The sequence below is a fragment of the Periplaneta americana genome, chromosome 9 (assembly GCF_040183065.1).
Source record: "Periplaneta americana isolate PAMFEO1 chromosome 9, P.americana_PAMFEO1_priV1, whole genome shotgun sequence".
Classification (NCBI taxonomy): Eukaryota; Metazoa; Arthropoda; class Insecta; order Blattodea; family Blattidae; genus Periplaneta; species Periplaneta americana.
Genome location: NC_091125.1, coordinates 169,690,915 through 169,705,396, shown reverse-complemented (window position 1 = coordinate 169,705,396; position 14,482 = coordinate 169,690,915). Strand labels below are relative to the sequence as shown.

The following is a 14,482-nucleotide window of genomic DNA, read 5'->3' as shown; positions in this document are numbered from 1 at the left end:
GATTAACGAATTTATAAATTGTTTTACGAATGATATACAACATAGACTTGATACTCCACAACCAACTGTATGGAAAATTTTACGAACCCGATTGCGAATGAAACTGTACTGCATACATTTACTGCAAAAGCGAATACTGGAAGACCTCGTCAAACAATATGAATTTTGTAATTCCGTGGAGGCAGCTATGGAGAAGAATGATGGCTTTGAGGAACTTCTAGTGTTTAGTGACGAGGCTACATTTCACTTGAGTGGCAAAGTTAATCGCCATAATGTACGCATCTGGAGTACTGAAAAAATCACGTTTGACAGTGCAACACGAACGGGATTCTCCAAAAGAGAATGTGTTTGCTGCAGTGTCTAAACCAAAGGTGTACGGCCCCCCCCTTTTTTTTTTCCACAGAGACAACTGTGACTCGTATGTCATTCCTCAATATGCTGCAGCAATGGTTATTTCCTCATGTGACTGAGGATTCCAATAACTTCATATTCCAATTTGATGGGGCACTGCCCCATTGGCACACTGAAGTGTGTTGCTACTTGAACACAGAACTCCCTTGCCGTTGGATGGGTGATGTGCTGAAAATGACTTAGTGTTGTTACAGTGGCCTCCTAGATCCCCCGACCTAACGGTCTATGATTTTTTTCTCTGGAGGTGTGTGAAAGACATAGTGTACGTGCCACCACTACCAGCAACTTTGGTTGAGCTCAAGGATCGCATTACAGATGCATTTACGACCATTACCAGGGATATGCTGCTGCATGTATGGTATGAACTTCAACATCGCATTGATGAATGTCGTGTAACAAGAGGAAGCCACACCGAAGGACAGTTTCTGTTTATTTTGATGTATCATACATTATTCCAAGTGTTATATTTTTCTTTATGCTTGACCATGCCGAAATGTAGTAATTATACACCTGGTAGCAGCCCTTTAATGGACCTCATTAAAGTACACCTATTCATTAAAGTTCAGGTGTTCCACCAATCAGAAAATACCATTGTAGCAATATGAAAGCACAAGTATCGATTATTCTCGGATATGCAATCGAAAGACAACTAGCGCGAGATTAGATTAATAATTAGCGTTAATTGTAAATAATATTCAAATAAATTCAATCTGTCATCTCGTTTTTCAATGTCTAATTCAATTTCAAGGTTACATCAAGATTAATGTTTATTTTACTCTCTAGATTATATCAAGGTCAATGTCGACGTTTCTCGGAAAAAATCAATACTTTCGCGTCTGCGCACATCTCACAATTTACGAGGTATTGCAAAAGGTCAGTTCCGCTCCTCAGTCAGATAAGAATAACATGAATACTTATCAATAATTTCAAGTTAGAAATATGGTCGAGCATAAAAAGTTGTATGAAACTTGACTATAATGGTAATTAAGACGCTCGTATGAAAATTATGAAACTCGCTTGTGCTCGTTTCATAAACATACTCGCGTCTTAATTACTACCATTATAGGCTCGTTGCATAATGTGCTATTATGCAGGCGCTTAAAACCTGATGAATCATTTGTAATTGCCCTGTACAATCAGTAGTGAAAGCCGTGGTAGGAGGAAGTGAACACAAATGTACTTGCATCTCGCATATGGCTGTGTTTAATCACATCATGCTATGGTTTAAAATTCTCTCGAGTCACCTTCAGGCTTATCAAATCCACCAAATTGTAGTCAGCATCGAGTGAGGCAAAACCATCTGTTTAATATAGAGGGAATCAAAACACTTTCTACTTGTTCAATTCTTTATTAGTTTGGGTTCAATTACAAAATGTGACTTGTAATTTTAGTTACAAAACATATGTAGACTTTGTAGCATAGAGTGGTTAAGAGTTGTAAAAAACGTACAGTTAGTTACATCATTAAGAAGTACCTCGTAGAGATGAGGTTTCTACTCTCTAATCTTCGCAGTTGTACACAACTCTGAAGTATTCTTAAAATTCAATAATCATTTTACATTGATTTAGTGCAGTATGAGTAACGAAGCCATGTACCCTGTATGTAATTATCTATTCTTATTTTTACACATATATATCTATGTATATATACTGTACAGATCTCTGAAATTGTAAAATTTTACATCAATATATTCATAAATATACACCGATTGAGTAATATCTTAGTTCGCTACTATTTACAAGCCACTCTGCAGAAAGGGGCGGGTCTATGAGGTAACTCCCAACACACAAAATGTTCGCGCGTTTAAATGGTCAATTAGTAACAATGCGGACTTCAGAATCCATACTCTTCCCTCCAGAGGTAAGGGGCAATTTAAATTGCTGGCATCCTGCCAACTTTGAAAAACCAGATATTGCCTCTTTACAGAGAAATATACATTTCTCAAATTAAGCATTCAGTCGTCATAGTAACGAGTTTAAAAACAGTTGTTTAATGTAATTTAATCCAGTTGAAACAGCGTTTTATCAATTGTTTTTCGTAAAAAGAAGCAGTCTGATCTTTGCAAACTCGTATTAAGCTAGGAGCTCACTTACCGAAAAAAAATTCGTTTGCCACGTTCGGATTTTTATTCTTTGCATTACTTTAAATGTAGCATCGCCCACTTGGCCATATTGCCTCTTTCTACACGACCGGATTCCATTCAGAATTTTTGCCAGAGAATTCTAAACAGATTTCCATACGGTCCAAGATCGAAATATAGAATGTCATGGCAAATATATCGATTGCAAGTCCTCCAATCACGGTAATATTGAATAATGAAATGGATGACGCAAAGGTTATTTTATTAAGTTCAACAGTATGAAGAGCTTTATAATTTATGAAACTAGAATTAAAGCAATGTAATATGGAGAAAGAACATATGGGATGAGATTGGGAAAATACTACATTAACCAGGTATGTCCTTTATAGTTTATAAGACCCTAGGACTGCACAAATCGTTTCTGAATGAACTGGCCCTCCTCATAATTAGAGAGTCAGTCAAACTTTTACGAAACTACTTATATGGACTCTAATTCAGTGTACTGAAAAACTAACGCAACATTATCTTTTTTCTTTCTCTTATTAGCTTTCATTGCTTCTTTACTTGTAACTTTTTTATTCTGTAAATTGCCATTGTTTGTTTGTTTGTTTGTTTGTGTACTTGTTTTACTTTTTTTCTTTCTCTGTTATCTTTCATAATTTATATTGTTTTGTATGCTTTGTCTAATGGCAGCCTCTAATTTGAGGAAGCTCAATAAAATAAAAATAAATACAGAGCTATTCATTTTATTTTCAGGTTCAGTTCAGAACACTACAATGAAATAATACTCTCTAGCGGTAAATTACAACACTATTTTATTATTCATTCGGAAATGCGAACAATAAGCGACACTATAATAAAAATCAGAAAGCAATGAACAAATTTTTTCCGGTAAGTGAGAGCCTATCTTTAGACTTTCGGTTAAAGAGATGGTCCATGCAATGTGAATTATTTCTGAAAACATGTAACAAAATTTTAAGAAATAGAAGAGAAATCAGGAAGACTTCCCATAGACAAAAGTATTAGACATGATGAAGTTGTGTATGAATCAGAGGATGTAAGTAATAAGAATCAACACTGATATGGAGTAATTCCGCCCACATTTGTAACATTGTTTAAGTTTGCAGAAATAAAAATTATTATATTTTTAAAAACAGAAGCTGATATAACAGCGTTCCAACATGATTAAATCTGCATTAATCTCAAATGGTCTTAAACGAACTATCTACTATAATAACTGAATGTTTACATTTAAAATAATCCCATTCATTCTGTGATGAGATTGCCTAAAAATGAGCGGATTATGAGCAATTTAAGTGTTCTACACTTTCCAGACTAAGTAAAACTGATTGATGTGATATATATAGAATGACCCATTTATCTTGTCCACCTCAAATAACTTTTTTGTTTGGACTGGAATTGAATTTTTTTTTGGAAGTTATTTTGCACAGTATGAAGATTTGGTTCATGTAAGTGCGTTCTTGTACAAGATACAAGTGATGTCATCACTTTTTCAAATAGCACCACACAATTTAACAATGTCGAATGAACTACACTCTTTAAGAAGAGTTCAAAATTGTATCATAATGCTACCGTCCGAAACAGTAACACAACGAAACCAATGGTTGTGTTTAATTTATTTTGTGCATCTCAAATAACTTTTATGTTTGGACTTGTATTGAAAATATTTTTTGGAAGTTATTTTACAACATGAGGCTAACATAAGTATTAAGATCTTTTCATGCAACTGCTTTTTTACACAAGATACAAGTGATCTCATAATTTTTCATGTTACATTAATTACTCTCTTTCAGACGAATTAAAAAATGTAGCTTTAAACTTTTCTGTATCAAGAAATAACATACTGTACTGTAAATTACCAACCATGAATGAAATCAAATCAAATGTTGCTTTATGCAACAAGAAAAGTACTTCAAAAAAACTATTTTCAATACAAGTTCAAACATAAAAGTTATTTGAAGTGCACAAGATAAATGGGACACCACCATTGATTTCGTTTGCTATTGTTATTGTTTGGAATGGTAGCATTATGATACATTTTTGAACTCGTCTTAAAGAGCGTAATTCATTGCACATGGTTAAATTATGTGGTGCTATTTGAAAAAGTGATGACGTCACTTGTATTTTGTACAAGTATGCAGTTACATGAACCAAATCTCTATATTTATGTTAGACCGTTGTTGTAAAATAACTGCCAAACAATTTTTTTTCAATTCTAGTCCAAACATAAAAGTTATTTGAGGTGCACAAGATAAATAAGACAACCTGTATAAAAGCACCAAATAGTTATTATGCTGAAGATAAATATGATAAGAGAGATTGTCAGCTTATGTGAGAATGGTGTGAAATTTGGAAATGGCGTGACATAAGAAGAGTACTAGATATATTCATATCAGGATCGAAGAAAATGAGTCTAAGAAACACAATCACAACAATGAGAAAAATGGTTTTATTTTATTTCTCTATGAAATCACCACTGCGGTCGATGCATTCTTGTTACCTTTCTGGGACTTAAAAAAATTCCCTTGAGGTAGAATTCGTCATCAAATAACATACAGCATGCTGAACATCTCAGACTCCAAAGTAGTGGCCTCGCATTGATCCAAACAGATCTCCACTGCATACAATGTCTAATCCACTGGTTCCCAAACTTTTAGAAGGTGCGACCTACTTCTGGGCAAGACATTTGTTTGTAACTATCGCAGTGGTACTCAACTCTATTCAAAATATACAAATCCCTATAAAATCGAAAACAACGATAACTTTACTCATAACCAATAGATACTACCCAGATTCTAATGTACTGGTACCTGCAAGATCATAAATTGGAATACACAAACCTATTTTGCAATTCTCTTTGACTTCTTAGACTAGTCTATCTTGCTGATACATTTTTCGAACACTTAAACATTCTGAATAGCAATATGCAAGGTCAAGATATTAACACAATAACAGTCGGAGATAAAATCGATGGATTTATAAAGAAACTTCATTTCTGGTCTACATCACTTGACAAAAAGAAATATGATTCATTCCAATATATTAAAAAAATCTCATGGGAAACTTAGCTATGTGCCGTATGATATGACAAATTCTGAGTTTGTTTTTGTGGACATGCAATAAGTTTGGACAATTTTAAACAAGAGCTTATTGAGTATTTTCTGGAAGAAACGTAAAACAATTACGACGGTCACAAATGGATAATGAATCCGTTTCTAATAGTTACATTCAACTAGCTGTAATTAAAAAAAAATAGACTCACTGAAATATGTATGTACTGATGAAATATTAAAATTATTATTATTATTATTATTACTGGATTAATCTTGCACAGGATAGGGACCGATGGCGGGCTTATGTGAGGGCGGCAATGAACCTTCGGGTTCCTTAAAAGCCATTTGTAACTAAGTAAGTAAGTATTATTATTATTATTATTATTATTATTATTATTATTTTTTTGCAGAGCGTAGAGCAGTTTTGGATCAAAAGAATGCAAGAATATCTCTAGCTTACAAAGAAGAACTTCAATTTTTTGTAGTACTTTCAAATTCGTATTTATGAAAAATAAGTTTCTAGTCTATTATTGCCACCAAAACAAAAGTAAAAATTTGGAAATAATAACAATTCGTGAATATAGAGTTCAGATTTGAGAAGCTAATTTCTCAAAAGAGGTACATTTATCGCATTTATTTTTTACTTTATAACTAATTACTAAAACTTTTTTTTTTTACTTTTATGTTCAACCCTGTTCACGTTTCTATATAAATTTATGTTAATAAAGAATTTTTTAGTTTCATCTTGTAAATGATCTCGCAACCCCATTTTGGGAACCATTGGTCTGATTAATTATCATGCTTCTCCCTTTGAAGAGATGAACAGTGTTAGGCTATGCCTTGTCATGTAAAGGAAAAATTCCCTTCCTTTCCTTGTAGTTGTAATGTGATGTGAAGTTTATTTAAGTGAATATACCCAGAAAATTGTCTCCTATCACCTGTTTTCTTCTTTATGATGTATGACTGAAATAAAATTTTAATGGATTTATACTAAATGACACAGAGTTACTATATTCGGAAGACTAAAAGGAAGATACTAATATTTTTTGAAGTCGGAACTGGAAATGAGGCCTATTCTTAGACACTGGTGATGACAGCAGCGACGAAGTTGATGATGATGATGATGATGATGCTCAGAAAAAGCTATTAAGCGAGGCCACCTCTTTGAAAACAAAGAGGATATCCAACATGATTTGGGTTATTTCCTATGAGATGTAGGAAGGCACTTTTTTAGTGCCTAAAAAGGTGAAAAAATAATGATTCATTATGGAGACTTCGTGAGTAAAAGATTTTTCTTATAATAGAGTAAGTATGTTCGTGCTGAATGCTTTCTTTCACTGTGATATTAACTGTGACTCGGTATGGCCTTTGTATATTCACAGAGAGGTATAATGGAGGTTGTTTCACCTATCTTCTACAAAATGGTTTGTTAATAATAAATATAACATGTCCAAAAATTATTTCGGAATATGTATGGACTTTCTTGTGTTGAATTTTAACGTACCTTGTTAACATGTTTCGACCTATTTTCGGTCATCTTCAGAACTGGTCGTTGTTGGTCTTGGCGCCTGTTGTTTCCTGTGTGGGTGCGTTCGTAGTGTAGAGTCAAAGCGTGTAAGTGTTTTGGAATTGAGTTGTGTGTTGAGAATATCGTTAGGGTGTGTTTTCGTGTGTCTGTATATTTCATATTGTTCTAGTGTGTTGAGTTTCTTTTTTGTTGGATGTGTAGTATTTCCATGTCTGTGTTGATGTCTCTGTAGGTGTGGTCGGCATTTGTGATGTGTTCTGCATATGTGGAGGTGTTTTGTAATTTTGTTATGGCTGTGATGTGTTATTTGTAACGTGTTTGAAACGATCTGCCTGTCTGTCCTATGTAGAAGTTGTTGCAGGTATTACATTTGAGTTTGTATACGCCTGTGTGGTTGTATTTCTTTGTTTGTGTGTTGAGATGTTTTTGTAGAGTGTTATTTGTTCTGTATGCGATGTTGTAATTTAATTTCTTGAATGAGGTTGCAATTTTGTGTGTGTTCTTGTTTTCGTATGTTAGTGTGATGTATTTTTTGTGTTCTTGTGTTTGTGTTGTATTCTTATGTTTTTTGTGATTATGTTTTGTCTTACGTATTATGTTGTCTATTTTGTAGGGTTGTATCCGTTTTCTTGTGCTATGTGTTTGATTGTGTTTAGTTCTTCGTTGTAATCCTGTTGGTTCATTGGTAAGTTGAGTAGTCTGTGTACCATTGTTCGGAATGCAGCTTTTTGTGTTGTGTGGGGTGGTTGGATGTTGTGTATGTGTGTTTGTTGTCTACTTTTGTTATTGTGATGTCTATAAAATTTATGGATTTGTTGTTTTCAATTTCTAATATGTAGTGTAGCTTTGGGTGTATTTTGTTTATGTGTTGATGTAGGTTTTGGATCTGTCTTTTGTTTCCTTTGTATAGCACTAGTATGTATCAACGACCAGTTCTGAGGATGACCAATAAATAGGTCGAAACATGTAAACGAGGTACGTTGGAGTTTAACATAGGAAAGTTTTATCATACATATTCCAAAATAAATATAACATGTCCAAAAATTATTGTTCAGATTTTAATACGGTTTATTTCGGAAAGTATGTAAGCTATAGGAATGAAGTTAGTCTCAAAAACGAAATCTTGAAAAGGAAGCAAAAACGAGCAAAATTGTATTAAATTGTTTTGTTTGAAATATCTCAAAGAATAACCCTCCTGAAATTAATGATATTACTTATGGTTCACTCTGTATGATATGGCGTAGCAAAAAAAAGCATGCATTTTCATGCAATCCTCGGTCTACTAACAGCCTACAAGAACTACGCTGTCGCATCACAGCTGCGGTGACACGCTGCGCAGTGCGTGGTAGTTGGAATATCTCCTAGATGAGTGCTGTGTGACCAGAGCTTGTAAGGTATAACAAATTGGACAGATTACCCGTCTATTACAGTTACTGCATTGCTGTAGTATTAATAATTCTAGAGATAAAGTACTGTGAAATCGGAGCAAATATTTTGGGACATGGTGTACATAAAATTGGACAGCATAACATTCAGACATGAGGACTTGGAGAGAACACATCAAGACTCCAACATGGAAGATCTGATCCTCTATTCTTTCATTCTTTGTTTACTTTTATCTTGACATATTGTTAGTTACCGTAGCGATGGTGATGCTTTCATTTAAACGCAGGAACATTTCATGGTAAAAAAGTGCAGTCCACTATGAGTAAAGTCTCTTACGAATGATCTTAGGGTCTGGGGAACTGCAGCGTACTTGCTGACCTCTATCCATATTTTAGTTAACTATAACAGGATTGTCAGGGTTAGGTTCTTTCCAAAGGTTATCACTAATGAAGTAATGGGGGTTTTAATGTAAGAAATCAGACAGTCTGAATTCTCTATTCTTTACACGGCCTTGTTCAACCATCTTTTAAATAGACGAAATGTGTAAAATATCAGCAGAAAAGACAAGAAGATTTAGAAATAGTACTGCCAGGAGATATTTGTAGAAACTGACAGATTTTAATCAAGAGTCTCCGTAATTAATAACATATTAAACAGAACTGCTTACATGGACTCGCTTAATTTTTGCAAGTCAGGACACAAACTTGTTAAAAGTTTCCAACTCCAAACTGAAGTGCTTCATTCTGAATTTGAATCGTTCAGTCCTAAAAAATCTTCTTTCTGGATATCAATTTTTTTTTTCAGAAATGCCGCAAATGTGCTGAATATTAAAATTTACTGGCGAAATATTAATTCGCGTGTGTGATATGTTTAAATTATTTATTGTGGTCGCAAGGAAAGAAGCAACTTCTGACAGCTCCAAAACATATTTTTTTTAACTCCCCTCTACTCACCAAGCCACTGGCGTAGCTCAGGCGGTAGTGCGTTTGCATGTTGATCCAGAGTTGCGCTGGTAAGTGGGTTCGATTTCCATTTGGGCTGATTACCTGGTTAGGTTTTTTCCCCAAGTTTTTCCCAATTGCAAGATAATCTATGACGAATCCTCGGCCTCATCTCGCCAAATACTACCGTATTTACTCGCGTAATTTGCGCACTTTTTAATTAACTTTGGCCACTGAAAAATTGGGGTGCGTAAAATATGCGGATTTTTCAAATAAGAGGTCCTGTTCTGAGTTTATCTCAATTAGTATATGTATAGGTAAGTATTTACGGTAGGGCTAATTTTCTATACCGGTAACTTGTCTCTACCAAGGACAAGCATTGTTAAAGTAGCGGGACTTTGGGGTTTCTTTCTGAAGCAGGTACTTCAGTTGCTGGTGAATGACCTACGATGGACTGTAGGGAAGGAAAATCCCTACTACACTGAAAAAAATATGTACGTAATCTCTACTACACTGAAAAAAATATGTACGTAAAATGTGTGTGCAAAATACACGAAGCAAAAATAAAGTTCAAAATAATCCCTTAAAAATTAGGGTGCGCAAAATACGCGGGGGCGCAAATTACGCGAGCAAATACGGTATCTGGTTATCACCAATTCCATTGACACTAAGTAGCCTAGTAGTTGGTACAGTGTCAGTGTCTTTCAAGAAGTTATCATGGCTTAGGTTACATGAGAGGAGAAATCTGCACTCACTTTCTCTCTTATATCGAATTATGCACTCTTCATCCCCCTATTATTTATTCGCTCGATTTCATACTCTCTCTCGCTATCATAATATTAATACTCGATCACAACGCGATAACACGCTAGAAATTCCACTTCACGCATCGTCTCTGTATTCCTCATCCTTCACTGTTGCTACCTCTCGTCACTGGAACTCTCTGCCGCCTGAAGTCAAGGGCTGCCGAACATTGAATTCTTTCAAATCCAAGTTAGAAAATTATCTTATGACGAGTTGCCAAACAAACTTACTATTATGACAAGTGTTGTATTGCATGTTTCCACGTATTCACATTTTTTTTATGTTCTAATGATATTCAACTTATTTTATATTTTTGTTTTCATATTTTCCGATAATGTTATATCTCTAATGTGATAAGTTGAGCTATATATAATCTTAATTTTCCTTATTGTGTGTATTTAGAAATATTGTATTCACTGTATACTTTGTACTGCATTATTTTATTACTACTATTAGTATTATTAGTATTATTATTATTATTATTATCATCATCATTATTACTATTCTTATTTATTATTATTATTATTATTATTATTATTATTATTATTATTATTATTATGAATAATTGTCTTTTTTTTGTATGCCTCATTTATTTTGACCTGCTGTTCACATATTATTATGCTTTTTTCTTTCTTTCTGTATGTTATATATTATGTCTGATTTCTTCTTATTTGTTGTTTATTTATTATTATTATTATTATCTTATTCAGTTTTGTGTGTAAAATTGTAGTGTAATTTGTAAATTTGTAGTGTTTTTGTAACGCAGTCTTTACTCCTGGTTGAGTGTTAGAGAAGGCCGTATGGCCTTAACTCTGCCAGGTTAAATAAATCATTATTATTATTATTATTATTATTATTATTATTATTATTATTATTATTAAATAATCAAGTAAAAAAAAAACACTCCCCGAATCCCTCAGCCAATGGGAACTGGATATGCCACTCACCTTTCTGGTGCCACACACCAAGTGGACACGACTTTGCCACTAGGATAGTCCCTAACTTTCCTTCCACGTTTATCTTCCTGTCCGTCCATCCGTCTGCTCGCCCACCCACCCTCCAGCTGACTGACTGCCATTTAGCTCAATGTTGTGCTTTAGCTCTTACATCCCACTTGCTTACTGGAGACGTCAGATGTTGCATCTTTCTCTGTGACCGCAATAATATCTTTGTTTTCATTTCATTTTAACATTAAAAATACATCATAAGGACTGTTAAAATAACAAAAATTTGGATTGGGCATCGACTCTTTACATTGATTCTATATGTTCAAGCTGCAATTATTAAAACATTTAACATTTTTGGAATGAATTATATCTCGAGGCTGTATTTACAGTGTTATATCCTTTTTATATTACAACACTTCAATATCTGGCTTGCATCCACCACACTGGCAAAGATATTCTTGCTTTTGGGAGGCTAGAGAACTCTTTCTACTTCTGCTGTGTTTTTTATCGAAAACTACAATGTTGTGTGTTGAACTACTTCCAAGCACAGGGGGAGATTATTTTAATAGGAAATTTAGTAAATTTAGTATGACTACAGCCTTTTTCTATAGAAAGTATCACTTGAGACCTGCAATGGAATATAAGCTTAAAATCTCTGAATATCTCCTATGTTCCTACTTTAATAACCGTATACTTACTGAGTAAGAGATACTTTACCATATACTGAGAATGAGCTAAGTCCGAAACTCAACCCATCTGAGTGTGGTAGACGAAGGAAGGAGTTGTGCGGGGAGAGACCTTGCCACTATGGGGTATGCACCACGCCATGCAGGCACATTGACATTAGTTCCCACTGGAAGTGAGCCTTCGTTGGACAGGTCCGCTTGAGACAAATGTGATTTAGGCCACTTTGATCAAGATCCCTGTCTTGTACTCGTATTACAAGAACATCGCGTTACCAACTGCTGAGATTCACACTTCGATTTATGTCACAGATTACTGACAGCACGTCAGTCTCTAGCGTGTGCCCCTGACTTCAAAGTTCCAAGGAAATAGACAATCCGTTTAAAATTATTCTGCCACTAGATTTCCAGAAGAGATGAAACAGATCTGAAAGTCCTCAGAGAAGACTACGAGGAGAGAAACAGCTACTCACCGCCGTCAAGTTCAGTCATGTCCAGCTTTTAAAATATTACCAATGCATTCAGTGATAAAACTAGTGCCGATAATTCAAGTCCGCGTGGCAGTGACAACTACTGCTGAAGTCATCAGGTGACAGCAACTACAGACACAACTAGGGCGCTACAGGTCAGGGTCTGTGATGCTGTGTCCCGGGTCGGGTCATCTCACCCGGCCCGACGGCGACCGCAGGTGAGAGCGAATGTAGCCGGTCCTGTAGTCCACGATGTCACGCCTCTGGCTGCCCTGAGCGCCATGTCGGTGCCGGCGGCTCCATCTACAACAGGAGAGAAGCCAGTTGAAACCGAGTTCGAGGTGCAGTGTGCCGTATTGTGCTGGAGCTGTTTGTTGCCCCTAATGTCAAGTGTTAATCAATTAATACATTTCTTACCTTATGTAAGCAAGGACAATTATCTCAGATAGTTAAAAAGTCTTACAGGGGTTTACAGTGACTAATTTTTCTATTTTCACTAATGTACTGTTAAGTTATTTCAATAAATAAGTAACTTCGGAATATGTATGATAAGAACTTTCTTGTGTTAAATTTTAACGTACCTTGTTAACATGTTTCGACCTATTTTCGGTCATCTTCAGAACTGGTCGTTGTTGGTCTTGGTGCCTCTTGTTTTCTGTGAAGGTGCGTTCGTAGTGTACAGTCAAAGAGTGTATGTGTTTTGAAATTGAGTTGTGTGTTGAGAATATCGTTGGGGTGTGTTTTCGTGTGTCTGTATATTTCATAATGTTCTAGTGTGTTGAGTTTCTGGCTTTTTGGTTGGATGTGCAGTATTTCCATGCCTATGTTGATGTTTCTGTGGGTGTTGTTAGCATTTGTGATGTGTTCTGCATATGTGGAGGTGTTTTGTAATTTTGTTATGGCTGTGATGTGTTCTTTGTACGTGTTTGAAATGATCTGCCTGTCTGTCCTATGTAGAAGTTGTTGCAGGTGTTACATTTGAGTTTGTATACGCCTGTGTGGTTGTATTTGTTTGTTTGTGTTGTTTGTGTGTTGAGATGTTTTTGTAGAGTGTTATTTACAGCATACAGAACAAATAACACTCTACAAAAACATCTCAACACACAAACAACACAAACAAACAAATACAACCACACAGGCATATACAAACTCAAATGTAACACCTGCAACAACTTCTACATAGGACAGACAGGCAGATCATTTCAAACACGTTACAAAGAACACATCACAAATGCCGACCACACCTACAGAGACATCAACACAGACATGGAAATACTGCACATCCAACCAAGAAGCCAGAAACTCAACACACTAGAACAATATGAGATATACAGACACACGAAAACACACCCCAACGATATTCTCAACACACAACTCAATTTCAAAACACTTACACTCTTTGACTCTACACTACGAACGCACCCTCACAGGAAACAAGAGGCGCCAAGACCAACAACGACCAGTTCTGAAGATGATCCAAAATAGGTCGAAACATGTTAACAAGGTACGTTAAAATTTAACACAAGAAAGTTCTTATCATACATATTCCGAAGTGATACAGTGTTAAAAGTTGTGTAATCGAGATGTATAAATAAGTAACGATTTCACTATGTTAACATTACACATTTTTGGTGTTATGTTACTTGATTGAATAGTTTTGATGTTGTTTGCATCATCCTCTGAATCCTCAGATGTTGTTTGCATCATCCTCTGAATCCTCAGATGTTGTTTGCATCATCCTCTGATTCCTCAGATGTTGTTTGCATCATCCTCTGATTCCTCAGATGTTGTTTGCATCATCCTCTGAATCCTCAGATGCAAACAACATCAAAACTAATCAATCAGGTAACATAACACCAAAAATGTATAATGTTAACACAGTGAAGTCGTTATTTATTTATTCAAATAACTTAACAGTATATCACTGATTATATAAATGTTAGAGCATATTCAAGAATGAATAATCAAGAAGACACAAGTTTTTTTTTTATATTATGTCCTAAAGTAAAAGCATTTACACAGCAGCAAGCATCTCACACTTTCCACAGGGATCTTCAACTGGGTTCTGGATTCTACAATAGGTTTTCAGATAGAATAGCAGAGTCTCGATTATCTAGCCTATGACGTAATTTCTCCAATTTAAAACAAATGATGATAA

General features: G+C 35.1%; 1 protein-coding gene across 6 annotated transcripts in view; it reads right to left on the bottom strand.

Annotated features, from left to right (window-relative positions):
* Positions 1–1,739: 1,739 nt before the first annotated feature.
* LOC138706724 (solute carrier family 35 member F3) overlaps positions 1,740–14,482 on the bottom strand; it is a 106,645-nt gene continuing 93,902 nt past the window's right edge. For 4 of the 6 annotated variants that reach the window (XM_069836344.1, XM_069836346.1, XM_069836345.1 and 1 more), the window contains one exon: positions 1,740–12,627. In XM_069836344.1, the coding sequence (XP_069692445.1) occupies positions 12,513–12,627 (115 nt within the window). In that variant the 3' untranslated portion in view covers positions 1,740–12,512. The remainder of the gene's footprint in view (positions 12,628–14,482) is intronic. The other 2 variants (XR_011334064.1, XM_069836347.1) reach the window with 2 other exon arrangements.